The sequence below is a fragment of the Ammospiza nelsoni genome, chromosome 32 (assembly GCF_027579445.1).
Source record: "Ammospiza nelsoni isolate bAmmNel1 chromosome 32, bAmmNel1.pri, whole genome shotgun sequence".
NCBI lineage: Eukaryota > Metazoa > Chordata > Aves > Passeriformes > Passerellidae > Ammospiza > Ammospiza nelsoni.
Window position 1 is genome coordinate 1,389,399 of NC_080664.1, and position 14,599 is coordinate 1,403,997.

A 14,599-nucleotide genomic window follows, 5' to 3' on the forward strand; every position below is an offset into this window, starting at 1 on the left:
GGGGGGGGTAGGGGCACAAGCTGGGACATTTGGGGAGCACAGGGGGTGGGTAACACCTGGGGGGTCCCAGATGGCACCTGAGGGGTCCTCGGTGCCCCCAGGATGTCCCTGAGTGACATCAGGGGGGGGTGGTCCCAATTTCCCCTTTTTCATTTTTTTTTTTTCCACAAATCCCCCAGATCCCCCCTTTTCCCTCCAAATCCCACATTCCCATATTTTCCCCAACTCCCCCCTTTTCCCCCCAAATTTCCTCCTTCCACCCCACCCCAAATTCCTCCCTTTCTTCCCCAAACCCCCAAATTCTCATTTTTTCCCCGATTCCCCTTTCTTCCCCCAAACCCCCAAATTCCCATTTCCCCCCCAAACCCCATAATTCCATTTTTTCCCCCCAAATTCCCATTTTTTCCCCGATTCCCCCTTCTTCCCCCAAACCCCCATATTCCCATTTCCCCCCCAAACCCCATAATCCCATTTTTTCCCCCCAAATTCTCATTTTTTCCCCGATTCCCCTTTCTTCCCCCAAACCCCCAAATTCCCATTTCCCCCCCAAACCCCATAATCCCATTTTTTCCCCCCAAATTCTCATTTTTTCCCTGATTCCCCTTTCTTCCCCCAAACCCCCATATTCCCATTTCCCCCCCAAACCCCATAATCCCATTTTTTCCCCCCAAATTCTCATTTTTTCCCCGATTCCCCTTTCTTCCCCCAAACCCCCATATTCCCATTTCCCCCCCAAACCCCATAATCCCATTTTTTCCCCCCAAATTCCCATTTTTTCCCCGATTCCCCCTTCTTCCCCCAAACCCCCATATTCCCATTTCCCCCCCAAACCCCATAATCCCATTTTTTCCCCCCAAATTCCCATTTTTCCCAATTTCTCCCACCTTTTTCCTCTCTCCCGGGGGGGGCTCGGCGGCCGCCCCTCCCCCCCCCGCCGGCCCCGCGGCCCCCCCGGGTCTGGGGGGGGGCTCAGGGCCCCCCTTGGCCCGCGAGGACTTGGCCAGGCTGGACTCGACCAGCTCGTCATCGAACTTGCGACGCTTGATGAACCTGGAACGACAAACTGGGATTGACTGGGAGGGACTGGGAGCCACTGGGAGGGAGCTGGGATTGACTGGAGTTAACTGGGATTGACTGGAGTTAACCGGGATGGAGCTGGAATGGAACTGGGATGAACTGGGAGTGACTGGGATGGACTAGAATGGAACTGGGATGGACTGGGGTTAACTGGGATGGACTGGAGTTAACTGGGATGGACTGGGGGACGTGGCCAGGCTGGACTCGACCAGCTCATCGTCAAACTTGCGACGCTTGATGAACCTGGAACGACAAACTGGGATTGACTGGGAGCCACTGGGAGGGACTGGGAACCAGTGGAATGGACTGGGAGTGACTGGGAGGGACTGGGATGGAGCTGGGAGGGAGCTGGGATTGACTGCAGTTAACTGGAGTTAACTGGGATGGACTGGAATGGAACTGGGATGGACTGGGGGGCTTGGCCAGGCTGGACTCGACCAGCTCGTCGTCGAACTTGCGACGCTTGATGAACCTGGAACAAACTGGGATTGACTGGGAGGGACTGGGAGCCACTGGGAGGGAGCTGGGATGGACTGGGCTTAACTGGGATGGACTGGGATGGAGCTGGGATGGACTGGGGTTAACTGGGATGGACTGGGATGGAGCTGGGATGGACTGGGGTTAACTGGGATGGACTGGAATGGAACTGGGATGGACTGGGGTTAACTGGGATGGACTGGAGTTAACTGGGATGGACTGGGGGACGTGGCCAGGCTGGACTCGACCAGCTCATCGTCAAACTTGCGACGCTTGATGAACCTGGAACGACAAACTGGGATTGACTGGGAGCCACTGGGAGGGACTGGGAACCAGTGGGAGGGAGCTGGGATTGACTGGAGTTAACTGGGATGGACTGGGGGGCTGGGCCAGGCTGGACTCAACCAGCTCGTCATCGAACTTGCGACGCTTGATGAACCTAAAAACCAAACTGGGATAAACTGGGAGCCACTGGGAGGGACTGGGAACCACTGGGTGAGCAGCACGGGGCACTGGGATTGACTGGGGTTAACTGGGATGGACTGGGGGGCTTGGCCAGGCTGGATCCAACCAGCTCATCGTCAAACTTGTGACTCTTGATGAACCTGGAATGGACTGGGATGGACTGGGATGGAGCTGGGATGGCCTGGAGTTAACTGGGATGGACTGGGATGGACTGGTGTTAACTGGGATGGACTGGGATGGCCTGGAGTTAACTGGGATGGACTGGGATGGACTGGAGTTAACTGGGATGGACTGGGATGGACTGGAGTTAACTGGGATGGACTGGGGGGCTTGGCCAGGCTGGACTCCACCAGCTCATTGTTGAATTTCTGATGCTTGATGAACCTGGAATGGACTGGGAGGGACTGGGATGGACTGGGATTGACTGGGAGGGACTGGGAGGGACTGGGATGGACTGGGATTGACTGGGATTGACTGGGAGGGACTGGGAGGGACCACGGGGTCCCCCTGGAGGGTCCCCAAGTGTCCCCACCCTCATCCCAGGCTGGGCTCAGCTCCAACGCCCCAACCCCACCTTGTGTCCCCTCCCTGTGTCCCCTCCTGTCCCCTCTGTGTGTCCCCTCCCCTGTCCCTGATGTCCCTGCTCTGTCCCTCCCTGTGTCCCCTCTCTATGTCCCCTGGGTGTCCTCAGTGTCCCCTCCCTGTCCCTCACGTCCCCAGGCTGCTCCCAAGGTGTCCCCATTGTCCCTTACCTGGAGGAGCTGCGCCGTTTGGGGACAGTCCCTGTCCCTGTGTCCCCTCCCTGTCCCTGGTGTCCCCAAGGTGTCCCCAATGTCCCCAAGGTGTCCCCAGTGTCCCCTGTGCGTCCCACACCTGGAGGAGCTGGGCTGTTTGGGGACAGTCCCTGTCCTGGCTGTCCCCTGTGTCCCTCCCCTGTCCCCAGTGTCCCCTGTGTGTCCCTTACCTGGAGGAGCTGCATCATTTGGGGACAGTCCCTGCCCTGTGTCCCCTCCCTGTCCCTGGTGTCCCCAAGGTGTCCCCAGTGTCCCCATTGTCCCTTACCTGGAGGAGCTGTGCCGTTTGGGGACAGTCCCTGTCCCTGTGTCCCTTCCTTGTGTCCCCTAACTGTCCTTGGTGTCCCCAATGTCCCCTGTGTGTCCCTTACCTGGAGGAGCTGCATCATTTGGGGACAGTCCCTGCCCTGTGTCCCCTCCCTGTCCCTGGTGTCCCCAAGGTGTCCCCATTGTCCCTTACCTGGAGGAGCTGCGCCGTTTGGGGACAGTCCCTGCCCTGTGTCCCCTCCCTGTCCCTGGTGTCCCCAAGGTGTCCCCAATGTCCCCTGGGTGTCCCTTACCTGGAGGAGCTGCATCATTTGGGGACAGTCCCTGCCCTGTGTCCCCTCCCTGTCCCTGGTGTCCCCAAGGTGTCCCCAATGTCCCCTGTGTGTCCCTTACCTGGAGGAGCTGCATCATTTGGGGACAGTCCCTGTCCCTGTGTCCCCTCCCTGTCCCTGGTGTCCCCAAGGTGTCCCCAAGGTGTCCCCATTGTCCCTTACCTGGAGGAGCTGCGCCGTTTGGGGACAGTCCCCACGGGGGTGGCCGGGCCCCGCTTGGGCCCCGCCAGGGACTCCTCGTCCTCGGAGCGGCTGGTGGCCATGGTGGCATCTGGGGACACAAAAATGTCACCCCAGTGTCACCCCAGGACTGTGACACAGCCTGGGGACAACGGGGACACAGGGCAGGGGGACACGGAGGGGACACTGGTGGCCATGGTGGCAGCTGGGGACACAGAAATGTCACCCCAGTGTCACCTCAGGGGTCACACCACACTTGGGGAGGGGGTTGGGGACAATGGGGACACAGGGGAGGGGACAGGGAGGGGACAAAGGACCCTCAGTGTCACCTCCTGGGTGCCACCACACCCTGGGGGACACTGAGGGACGCTTGGGGACACTGGGGACAGCAGAGCGGACACGAGGAGGGACTGGGAACAAGATGGGGACACTGAGGCGACACGGGTGGTCTGGGGACACTGAGGGGACACTGAGGGGACACTGAGGGGACACGAAGAGGGCGCGGGGCCCTCACGGCGCCCCCAGCCCCAACTCCGGGCCCGACGCGGGCGCGATTCCGACCCCCCCCGCCCCGACCGCCACCACCGCTGTCCCCAAGGCCCCCCCGGTGTCCCCAAGCCCCTCCCGGTGTCCCCATGGTCCCTCCGGTGTCCCCAAATCCCCTCCCGGTGTCCCCAAGGCCTCCCCCGGCCTCACCAGCCCCAGCAGCTCCCGGCCGCCATGGCGGCGCCACTTCCGGCCCGCGCCGGAAGCAGAATGACGTCACTGGCTCAGCTGTGGGCGCCGCCATGTTGGAGGTTCGGCTGAAGCCTCAGGGTGCGGCGCCATCTTGAGTGTGGGTAGGGCCGCGCTTCAGGCGCTTCAGGTGCCATTACCGGGTTGTGGCGGGTCCGGAACGGCCGGGACGGAGCCGTGGGGTGGGAGCGTGTCCGGTTAGTGCGGGAGACACGTCCTGGCCTGACGGAGAAGAGGCCACTCCCATCACGGCGGCCGCCACATCCAACATGGCGGCCTCAATCCATCATGGCGGCCTCAATCCATCATGGCGGCCTCCACGACCTTAATGGCGGCCGCCGCACCAATCAGGGAGGCCCCAATCCATCATGGCGGCCACCACAACCGTCATGGCGGCCTCAATCCATCATGGCGGTCGGCACACCCATCATGGCGGCCACGACACCCATAATGGCGGCAGTCCCTGGACACTGAAGGATCGCTCGGGGTCAGTGTGGGATCAGCGCATTTTATTGGGGACAAAAAGTGACCCATGGGGACAAAGTGACCCCTGGGGCCAAACTGACCCCTGGGGCCGTGGCTCTGTCCGGCCACTGCCCGTCCTGGGGGCTCCAGGACATGGTGGGGCCTCCTGGGGCCTTCCCAGGGCACAGCCAGGGACCGTCCCTGTCCTGTGTCCGTGTCCCCTGTCCGGTGTCCCTTATCCCATGTCCTGAGTCCACCCTGTGTCCACCCCAGATGTCCCTCATGTGGGTCCAGGTGTCTGCAGCCCATCCCTGTCCTATGTCCACCCCATGTCCATCTGTCCAGCTGTGTCCGTCCCTGTGTCCATCTGTCCATGTCCCCTGTCCATCCCTGTGTCCATTTGTCCACGCTGTGCTCATGCCATGTCCATCCCCATGTCCATCTGTCTATCCATATCCATCTGTGCTGTGTCCATGTGTCTGTGCCACGTCCATCTGTCTGTCGGTGTTGGTCGGGCGGGTCCTGGCGCAGTGCTGTCCCCATCCCTGTCCCTCCCATGTCCGTCTGTCCAGCTGTGTCCATCCCCGTTTCTGTGCTGTGTCCATCTGTCCATCCGTGCCGTGTCTGTCTGTCCAGCTGTCTCTATCTGTCCATGCCATGTCCATCCCCGTGTCTGTGCTGTGTCCATCTGTCCACCTGTGCCGTGTCCGTCTGCCCAGCTGTGTCCATCTGTCCATCCATGCTGTGTCCATCCGTCCCATGTCTGTCTGTCCGTGATGCGTCCATCTGTCCACCTGTGCCGTGTCCGTCTGTCCAGCCGTGTCCGTCTATCCAGCCGTGTCCGTCTCTCCAGCCGTGCCCATCTGTCCATCCGTGCCGTGTCCGTCTGTCCGTGGGTGTCCGTCTGTCCATCCGCGCTGCGTCCGTCTGTCCGCGCCACGTCCGTCAGGCGGGTCCGGGCGCGGCGCCGTCGCCGTCCCTGTCCGTGGGTCCGGCCGCCCACTGTGGCCGCAGGATGGTTCCGGTGTGGCCCTCGCGGGCCTGGGGCCGCTGCTCCCGCGGGATGCGCACGGCCCGGAACCGCGGCACGGCCGGGGGCGGGGCTGCTGCCGCCCGCCGGAAAAAACCCAGCTGGGGAGACAGGGCACGGGGATATCGCGACATGGCACGGGGCACAGTGACGTATCGCGACATGGCACCGGACAGTGGGATATATCGCGACATGGCACCGGGCAGAGTGAGATATATCATGATATGGCACAGGACACAGTGACATATCGCGACATGGCACTGGATAGAGTGAGATATCGTGATATGGCACCGGACACAGCGACATATCGCAATATGGCACCAGACATATCGCGATATGGCACTGCATAGAGTGAGATATCGTGATATGGCACCGGACACAGCGACATATCATGATATGGCACCGGACACAGTGAGATATCGTGATATGGCACTGGACAGAGTGAGATATCACGATATGGCATCAGACTGAGTGAGATATCGTGATATGGCACCGGACACAGCGACATATCGCAGTATGGCACCAGACACAGTGACATATCATGATATGGCACCAGACAGAGTGATATATCGCGATATGGCACTGTACAGAGTGAGATATCGTGATATGGCACAGGACACAGTGACATATTGTGATATGGCACTGGACAGAGTGATATATCGTGATATGGCACTGGACAGAGTGATATTTTGCGATATGGCATCAGACTGAGTGATATATCGTGATATGGCACCAGACAGAGTGATATATTATGATATGGCACTGGACACAGTGAGATATCGCGATACGGCACCAGGCAGTGTGGGGTATATCGCGACATGGCACCAGAGAGCATGGGATATCGTGATATGGTACCAGACAGCACAGGATATATCAGGATATGGCACTGGACAGAATGGGATATCGCGATATGGCACAAGACAGCAAGGTGTATATCGCAATATGCCACCTTGCATCATGCTGTATCGCGATATGCCGCGCTCTGAGGTGCCATATCGCGATAGCAGGGGGGGTCCCTCACCTTCCAGAGCCCCAGCACGAGCAGCGCCAGCAGCAGCAGCCCCAGCAGCACCGCCAGCGGCAGCACCCACCAGGGCACGGCGGTGACGGCCACGCCCGGGTCCAGGTGCAGGGACACCGACATCTGCGGGGTCACGGGGGTCACACGGGGGTCACACTGGGGTCACAGGGGGTCAGCGGGGACATCAGGGGACATTGGCGGGGGAGGATCTCTGAGGGGATCATGGGGAGGTTCTGGGGGTGTCCCCAGGGGGGTCTGGGGGTCTTGGGTGTCTCCATGGGTGTCCCCAGGAGTGTTCATAGGGATGTCCCCAGGTGTCACCAGGTGTCCCCAGGAGTGCCTGAGGGTCCCAGGGGTGTCCCCAGAGGTGTCCCCAGGGATGTCCCCAGTGGCGTCCCCAGGGGTGTCCCTGGGGGTGTCCCCAGATGTCCCCGGGTGTCCCCAGGGGTGTCCCTGGGGGTGTCCCTGGGGGTGTCCCCAGATGTCCCCGGGTGTCCCCAGGCGTGTCCCCACCTGTGCCACCGCGTCCCTGATGACGACGTTGCCGCGGGGGGAGGACACCGAGACCTCGGCGCGCACGATCAGCTCCAGGTTCTCCACGTCCAGGAACTCCTGGGATGGGAAATTGGGGATTTGGGGATTTGTGGGGGGGGGGGGGGGGGTCCCGGCCGGGCTGAGCCCCCTCCCCACCCCGGGGTCTCTCCTGACCTCCAGGAAGGTCCCGTTCCAGAGGCGCCCCCGCGCCCGCAGCTCCGAGCGCTCCAGCGACGGCAGCGGGCACCGGAACGGGCGGCACCGAGCCGTGCCCCGGGCACAGTCCTGGCACAGAGAGGGGACAGGGTGGGGACAGTGAGGGGACACCCCAGGGGTGTGTGGACAGTGTGGGGACACCCCAGAAACAGGGGACAATGTGGGGACACCTCGGGAATGGGGAAATCCCAAAATGGGGCAGTGACAAAGTGGGGACAGCCCACAAATGAGGACACCAGCAATGGGGACACCCAGGGGATGGGGACACCCAGGGGATGGGGACACCAGAACAGGGCAGGACAGAGCCAGGGGACATCAGGAATGGAGTGACCTCAGGAATGGGGACACCCCAAAATGGGGACACCCCAAAATGGGGCACTGGGACCAGGGGGATCCTGGGAACAGAGGCCCCCCCAAAGGAGGAGGACCCCAAACCCCATGAGGTGCCCCCCCAAACCCACCCCCCCCTCACCAGGGTCACGTTCCTCCTCTTCCTCCCCGCGGGCACCCACCACGAGCGGGCCGGGGGCTCCTCAGGGGGCTCCCCCCGGCCTGGCGGCTCCTGGCGGGGCAAAGATGGGCATGGGAAAGGGGGGCAGAGACCCCCGGGCACCCCTGGGCGCCCCAGGACACCCCCAGGACAACTCTGGCCAACTTTGGACATTCCTGGGCACTCCCTGGACACCCCTGGGCACCCTTGTGCCCCCTTCCCAGACACCCCAGGACAACTTTGGCCACCTTTGACCATGCCAGGACATCCCTGGGCACCTCTGGACACCCTTTGGCCGCTCCTGGGTACCCCCTGGCCACCCCCAGGACACCCTCAGGACTTCTCTGGACACCTTTGGGTGCCTTTGGCCACCCCCTGAACACCCCTGGATGCCCCCAGGACACCTCCGACCACCTGTGGCCATCCCTGGGCATCCTTTGGCCACCTCTGGACACCTTTGGCCACACTTGGACATCCTTTGGACATCTCTGGACACCCCAGGACACCTCTGGACACCACCCCAAACACCCAGGACACCTCTGACCAACCCTGGGCACCCTTTGGACACCCCTGGACATCTCTGGACACCCCTGAATGCCCCCAGGACATCTCTGGCCACCTCTGGACACCCCTGGTCACCTTTTGGCCACCCCTGGACACCCCTGGGCACCCCCAGGACGTCTCTGGCCACCTCTGACCATCCTTGGACACTCCCAGGACACCTCTGGACACCACCCCAAACACCCAGGACACCTCTGACCAACCCTGGGCAACCTTTGGACACCCCTGGACATCTCTGGACACCCCTGGACATCTCTGACCACCTCTGGACACCCCTGGTCACCTTTTGGCCACCCCTGGGCACCCCCAGGACGTCTCTGGCCACCTCTGACCATCCTTGGACACTCCCAGGACACCTCTGGACACCACCCCAAATACTCTGGACACCTCTGGATGCCTTTGGCCACCCCTGGTCACTCCCTGGACACCCCAGGACACCTCTGGACACCACCCCAAACACCCAGGACACCTCTGACCACCCCTGGGCACCCTTTGGACACCCCTGGACATCTCTGGACACCCCTGGACACCCCTGGGCACCCCCAGGACATCTCTGACCACCTCTGGACACCTCTGGCCACCTTTTGGCCACCCCTGGGCACCCCCAGGACATCTCTGGCCACCTCTGACCATCCTTGGACACTCCCAGGACACCTCTGGACACCACCCCAAACACCCAGGACACCTTTGGGCACCCCCCGGTCACTCCTGCGCCCCCCGGGGCCCCCCAGTCTCACCAGGGCGAGGCGCAGGGGGTTGCCCGGGGGGCTGCAGGGCACGGGGGGGGTGCCCAGCTCCAGGCTCAGCGGGTACAGGAGCCACTTCCCGTTGGGCAGCTCCAGCGGCCACTGCATGGTCAGGGCGGCAGCGCCGGGGGTGCGGAGCACCGGCCCCCGCTGCGACACCTGGGGGGCACGGGGGACAATGGGCCTGAACCCCAAAAACAGCACTGAACCCCCAAAAACAGCCCTGAACCCCAAAAACAGCACTGAACCCCCAAAAACAGCCCTGAACCTCAAAAACAGCCCCCAGCCCCAAAAACAGCCCTGAACCCCGAAAACAGCCATCAACCCCCAAAAACAGCACTGAACCCCAAAAACAGCACCCGAGCCAGGGGTCCGGAGCACCGGCCCCCGCTGCGACACCTGGGGGGAAAGGGATGGGAATGGGCCTGAACCCCAAAAACAGCCCTGAACCCCCAAAAATAGCCCTGAACCCCCAAAAACAGCCCTGAACCCCCAAAAATAGCCATGAACCCCCAAAAACAGCACCCGAGCCAGGGGTCCGGAGCACTGGCCCCCGCTGCGACACCTGGGGGGAAAGGGATGGGAATGGGCCTGAACCCCAAAAACAGCCCTGAACCCCCAAAAATAGCCCTGAACCCCCAAAAACAGCCCTGAACCCCCAAAAATAGCCCTGAACCCCATAAACAGCCCTGAACCCCATAAACAGCCCTGAACCCCAAGAACAGCCCCCAGCCCCAAAAACAGCCCCAGCCCCAAAAACAGCCCCGACCCCAAAAACAGCACTGAACCCCAAAACCAACCCTGAACCCCAAAAACAACCCCGACCCCAAAACCAACCCTGAACCCCAAAAACAACCCCGACCCCAAAAACAACCCTGAACCCAAAACCAACCCTGAACCCAAAAACAACCCCGACCCCAAAACCAACCGTGAACCCAAAAACAACCCGCTGCCGCACCTGGGGGGCATGGACGGAAATGGCCCTGAACCCCAAAAACAGCCCTGAACCCCAAAAACAGCCCCTGTATGGAATCCTGACCCCATTTTGGTTTTGGGGTCCTGGTGCAGGGCGGGGAGGGTCTCTGTTTTGGGGTCTCTGTTTTTAGGGTCTGTTTGGAGATCTCTATTTTGGGGTCTCTGTTTTGGGGTCCATTTGTGGGTTTCTGGTTTTGGGGTGTCTCTATTTTGGGGTCTCTGTTTTGGGGTCCGTTTTGGTGTCTCTGTTTTTGGGTCTAGTTTGGGGGTCTCTGTTTTAGGGTCCGTTTTGGGGGAGGGTCTCTGTTTTGGGGTCTCTGCTTTGGGGTCCTTGTTCTGGGGTCCATTTTGGGGGGGGGGGTCTCTGGTTTTGGGATCTTGGTTTTGGGGTCTTTGGTTAGGGGGTCTCTGTTTTGGGGTCCATTTTGGTGTCTCTGTTTGTGGGTCCAGTTTGGTATCTCCGTTTTGGGGTCTCTGATTTTAGGGTCCAATCTGGGGTCTCCATTTTGGGGTCTGTAATTTTGGGGTCTCCGTTTTTAAGGTCCGTTTTGGGGTCTCCATGTTGGGGTCCCTGTTTTGGTGTCTGTAATTTTGGGGTCTCTGTTTTTAGGGTCCATTTTGGGGTCTGTAATTTTGGGGTCCATTTTGGTGTCTGCAATTTTGGGGTCTCTGTTTTGGGGCCCGTTTTGGGGTCTCCATTTTGGGGTCCATTTTGGTGTCTGTAATTTTGGGGTCTCCATTTTGGGGTCTCTGTTTTGGGGTCTCCATTTTGGGGTCTCTATTTTTAGGGTCCATTTTGGGGTCTGTAATTTTGGGGTCTCCATTTTGGGGTCTCTGTTTTTAGGGTCCATTTTGGGGCCTGTAATTTTGGGGTCTCCATTTTGGGGTCTCTGTTTTGGGGTCTCCATTTTGAGGTCTCTGTTTTTAGGGTCCATTTTGGTGTCTGTAATTTTGGGGTCTCCATTTTGGGGTCTCTGTTTTGGGGTCTCCATTTTGGGGTCTCTATTTTTAGGGTCCATTTTGGGGTCTGTAATTTTGGGGTCTCCATTTTGGGGTCTCTGTTTTTAGGGTCCATTTTGGGGTCTGTAATTTTGGGGTCTCCATTTTGGGGTCCATTTTGGTGTCTGTAATTTTGGGGTCTCCATTTTGGGGTCTCTGTTTTTAGGGTCCATTTTGGGGTCTGTAATTCTGGGGTCTCCATTTTGGGGTCTCTGTTTCTAGGGTCCATTTTGGTGTCTGTAATTTTGGGGTCTCCATTTTGGAGTCTCCATTTTGGGGTCCCCGTTTTGGTGTCTCCATTTCGGGGCGTCTCTCACCGTGACCTCGAAGCGGACGGCGCTGCCCACCTGGCTCTCCCTCTTCACCGCGCTCTCCCCCAGCACCTGCCCCCCAAAGAACAGCCGGGGGGGCACGGCCACGCTGTGGGGACATCCCTGCTGTGAGGGGGGGGGTGGTCCCGACCCCAAACCCGCCCCCCCGAGCACCCCAAAACCCCAAAAGCCGACCCCCGCTCACCCGGTCACGGCCAGCGGCAGCTCGATGACCACGCGGGCGCGGGCGACCACCGGCTCCAGCCCCGGCTGCTCGCTGGTCCTGGGGGGGATTTGGGGTTGGGGGGTGAAACCCCAAAAGGAAAAACCCCAAAGGGCGTGTGTGTGTGTGTGGGGGGGGGGGGTGTGAACCCCAAATTGCAGCCCCCCGACCCTAAATGTTGGGGGTCGGAGTCTGAAACTGCCGGGGTTTTGTTCCTGAATTCTGTGGGGCTCTGGACCCAAAGTCTGGGGGCTGTGACCCCAAATCCAGTGGGGCTCTGGTACCCAAAGTCTGGGGGCTGTGACCCCAAATCCAGTGGGGGTCTGGGACCCAAAGCCTGGGGGTGTGATCCCAAATCCACTGGGATTCCAGCCCCCAAAACTCCTGGGATCCCAGACCTCAAATCCTGGGGCTTTGACCCCAAATCCTGGGGGTCTGACCCCAAATCCCTTGGGATCCCAGCCCCTAAGTCCTCGGTCTCTGACCCCAAATCCTTTGGGATCCCAGCCCCCAGATCCTGGGGGTCTCCATCCCCAAAGCCCCCAGGACTCTGACCCCAAACCCTGGGGGCTCCAAACCCCAAATTCCCCAGAGCTCTCACCCTCAACATCCCCGGGTTCTGGCCCCCAAACCCTACGGGTCCCATCCCCACTCCAGGGGGTCTCCAGGGGTCTCCGTCCCCACTCTGGGGGTCTCCATCCCCCAATCCTAGGGGTCCCATTCCCCAAAGCCGGGGGTCTCCATCCCCACCCTTGGGGTCCCACCCCAAACCCGGGGGTCTCCATCCCCAATCCCGGGATCCCCAAACCCGGGGGTCCCATCCCCAATCCCAGGGGTCTTCATCCCCACCCTGGGGGTCCCACCCCAAACCCTGGGGGTCTCCATCCCCCAATCCCGGGGGCTCCATCCCCACTTTGGGGGTCTCCATCCCCACTTTGGGGGTCCCCAGCCCCCCCGGGGGTCTCCATGCCCCTGCCCAGCTCACGTGTTGAGCTCCAGCAGCACCTCCAGCTCCGTGGTGTGGATGGAGATGCCCGAGGTGCTGAGGATGAGGAAGAAGCGCACCTGGGGAGGGGCAGGTGAGCGCTGGGGGGGTTCAGGGGGGTCGGGGGGGGGGTCCTGGGGGGGTTGGGCAGGGGGCTGCGCCCACCTGAGCCCCCCGTTTGAGGGGGTTCCCCAGCTCGCACTCCACCCTGGAGCCGTTGGGGTTGGCCAAGCACAGAACCTGGGAACGGAATGGGGGGGACAGGGGTGAGCCCGGGGTCACCCCCAGAGTGACCCCAGAGTGACCCCAGAGTGACCCCAGGAGTGACCCCAGGAGTGACCCCGGAGTGACCACAGAGTGACCCTGGAGTGACCCCGGAGTGACCCCAGGAGTGACCCTGGAGTGACCACAGAGTGACCCTGGAGTGACCCCAGGAGTGACCCCAACCCTGAGTCCCCCTGTGGCACCCGGGGTCACCCCCAGAGTGACCCAGAGTGACCCCAGGAGTGACCCCAGGAGTGACCCCGGAGTGACCCCAGGAGTGACTCTGGAGTGACCCCGGAGTGACCCTCAGGAGTGACCCCAACCCTGAGAGCATCCCCAGAGTGACCCCAGAGTGACCCCAGAGTGACCCCCAGGACCGTCCCCCTGCCCCTCCTGTCCCTTGTCCCCATCTGTCCCTCTGTCCCCTGTCCCCGTGTCTCTGTCTGCTGTCGCTGTCCCCATCCCCTGTCCCTGTCCCCTGTGTTCCTGTCCCCATCCCTGTTCCCGTGTCACCATCCCTGTCCCCATCCCTGCCCCTATCCCCGTCCCTGTGTCCCTGTCCCTGTGTCCCTGTCCCCATCCCTGTGTCCCTGTGTCCCTATCCCTGTCCCTGTGTCCCTGTCCCCATCCCTGTCCCTGTGTCCCTGTCCCTGTCCCCGTCCCCATCCCTGTGTCCCTGTCCCTGTGTCCCTGTCCCTGTGTCCCTGCCCCTGCCCCTGTGTCCCTGTCCCCGTCCCTGTGTCCCTGTCCCTGTCCCTGTGTCCCTGTCCCTGTGTCCCCATCCCCGTCCCTGTGTCCCTGTCCCTGTGTCCCTGTCCCCATCCCTGTGTCCCTGTGTCCCTATCCCTGTCCCTGTGTCCCTGTCCCCATCCCTGTCCCTGTGTCCCTGTCCCTGTCCCCGTCCCCATCCCTGTGTCCCTGTCCCTGTGTCCCTGTCCCTGTGTCCCTGCCCCTGCCCCTGTGTCCCTGTCCCCGTCCCTGTGTCCCTGTCCCTGTCCCTGTGTCCCTGTCCCTGTGTCCCCATCCCTGTCCCTGTGTCCCTGTCCCTGTGTCCCTGCCCCTGCCCCTGTCCCTGTCCCTGTGTCCCTGTCCCCGTCCCTGTGTCCCTGTCCCTGTCCCTGTGTCCCTGTCCCTGTGTCCCTGTCCCCGTCCCTGTGTCCCTGTCCCTGTGTCCCTGTCCCTGTGTCCCCATCCCTGTCCCCCGTGTCCCCATCTCACCGCGCTCTCCTCGGCCCGGATGGCAGCGTAGGGCAGCTCGGGGGGCAGCGATGCCACCAGCAGGGCCTGGTGGGCGTCGTCCCCGTCCCTGTCCGGCTGCGCGGGGTCCGAGGGCTCGTTGGTCACCTGCAGCTCCAGGGCCACGTCCTTCTGGTCACCGATGGCCAGGATGGCAGCGCCGTCCTCGTCCCTGCGGGCAGTGACACGGGTGACACCGTGGGGACGTCCCTGGGA

The 14,599-nt window shown here is 61.6% G+C and overlaps 1 protein-coding gene across 1 annotated transcript in view; it reads right to left on the reverse strand.

Moving 5' to 3' along the window:
• Nucleotides 1–5,512: 5,512 nt before the first annotated feature.
• LOC132085814 (integrin alpha-7-like) overlaps nt 5,513–14,599 on the reverse strand; it is a 30,626-nt gene continuing 21,539 nt past the window's right edge. The window contains 11 exon segments of the mRNA XM_059491284.1: nt 5,513–5,923; nt 6,844–6,966; nt 7,357–7,455; nt 7,552–7,662; nt 8,066–8,155; nt 9,382–9,549; nt 11,682–11,784; nt 11,881–11,958; nt 12,884–12,963; nt 13,049–13,123; nt 14,366–14,555. Of these exon segments, the coding sequence (XP_059347267.1) occupies nt 5,738–5,923; nt 6,844–6,966; nt 7,357–7,455; nt 7,552–7,662; nt 8,066–8,155; nt 9,382–9,549; nt 11,682–11,784; nt 11,881–11,958; nt 12,884–12,963; nt 13,049–13,123; nt 14,366–14,555 (1,303 nt within the window). The 3' untranslated portion in view covers nt 5,513–5,737.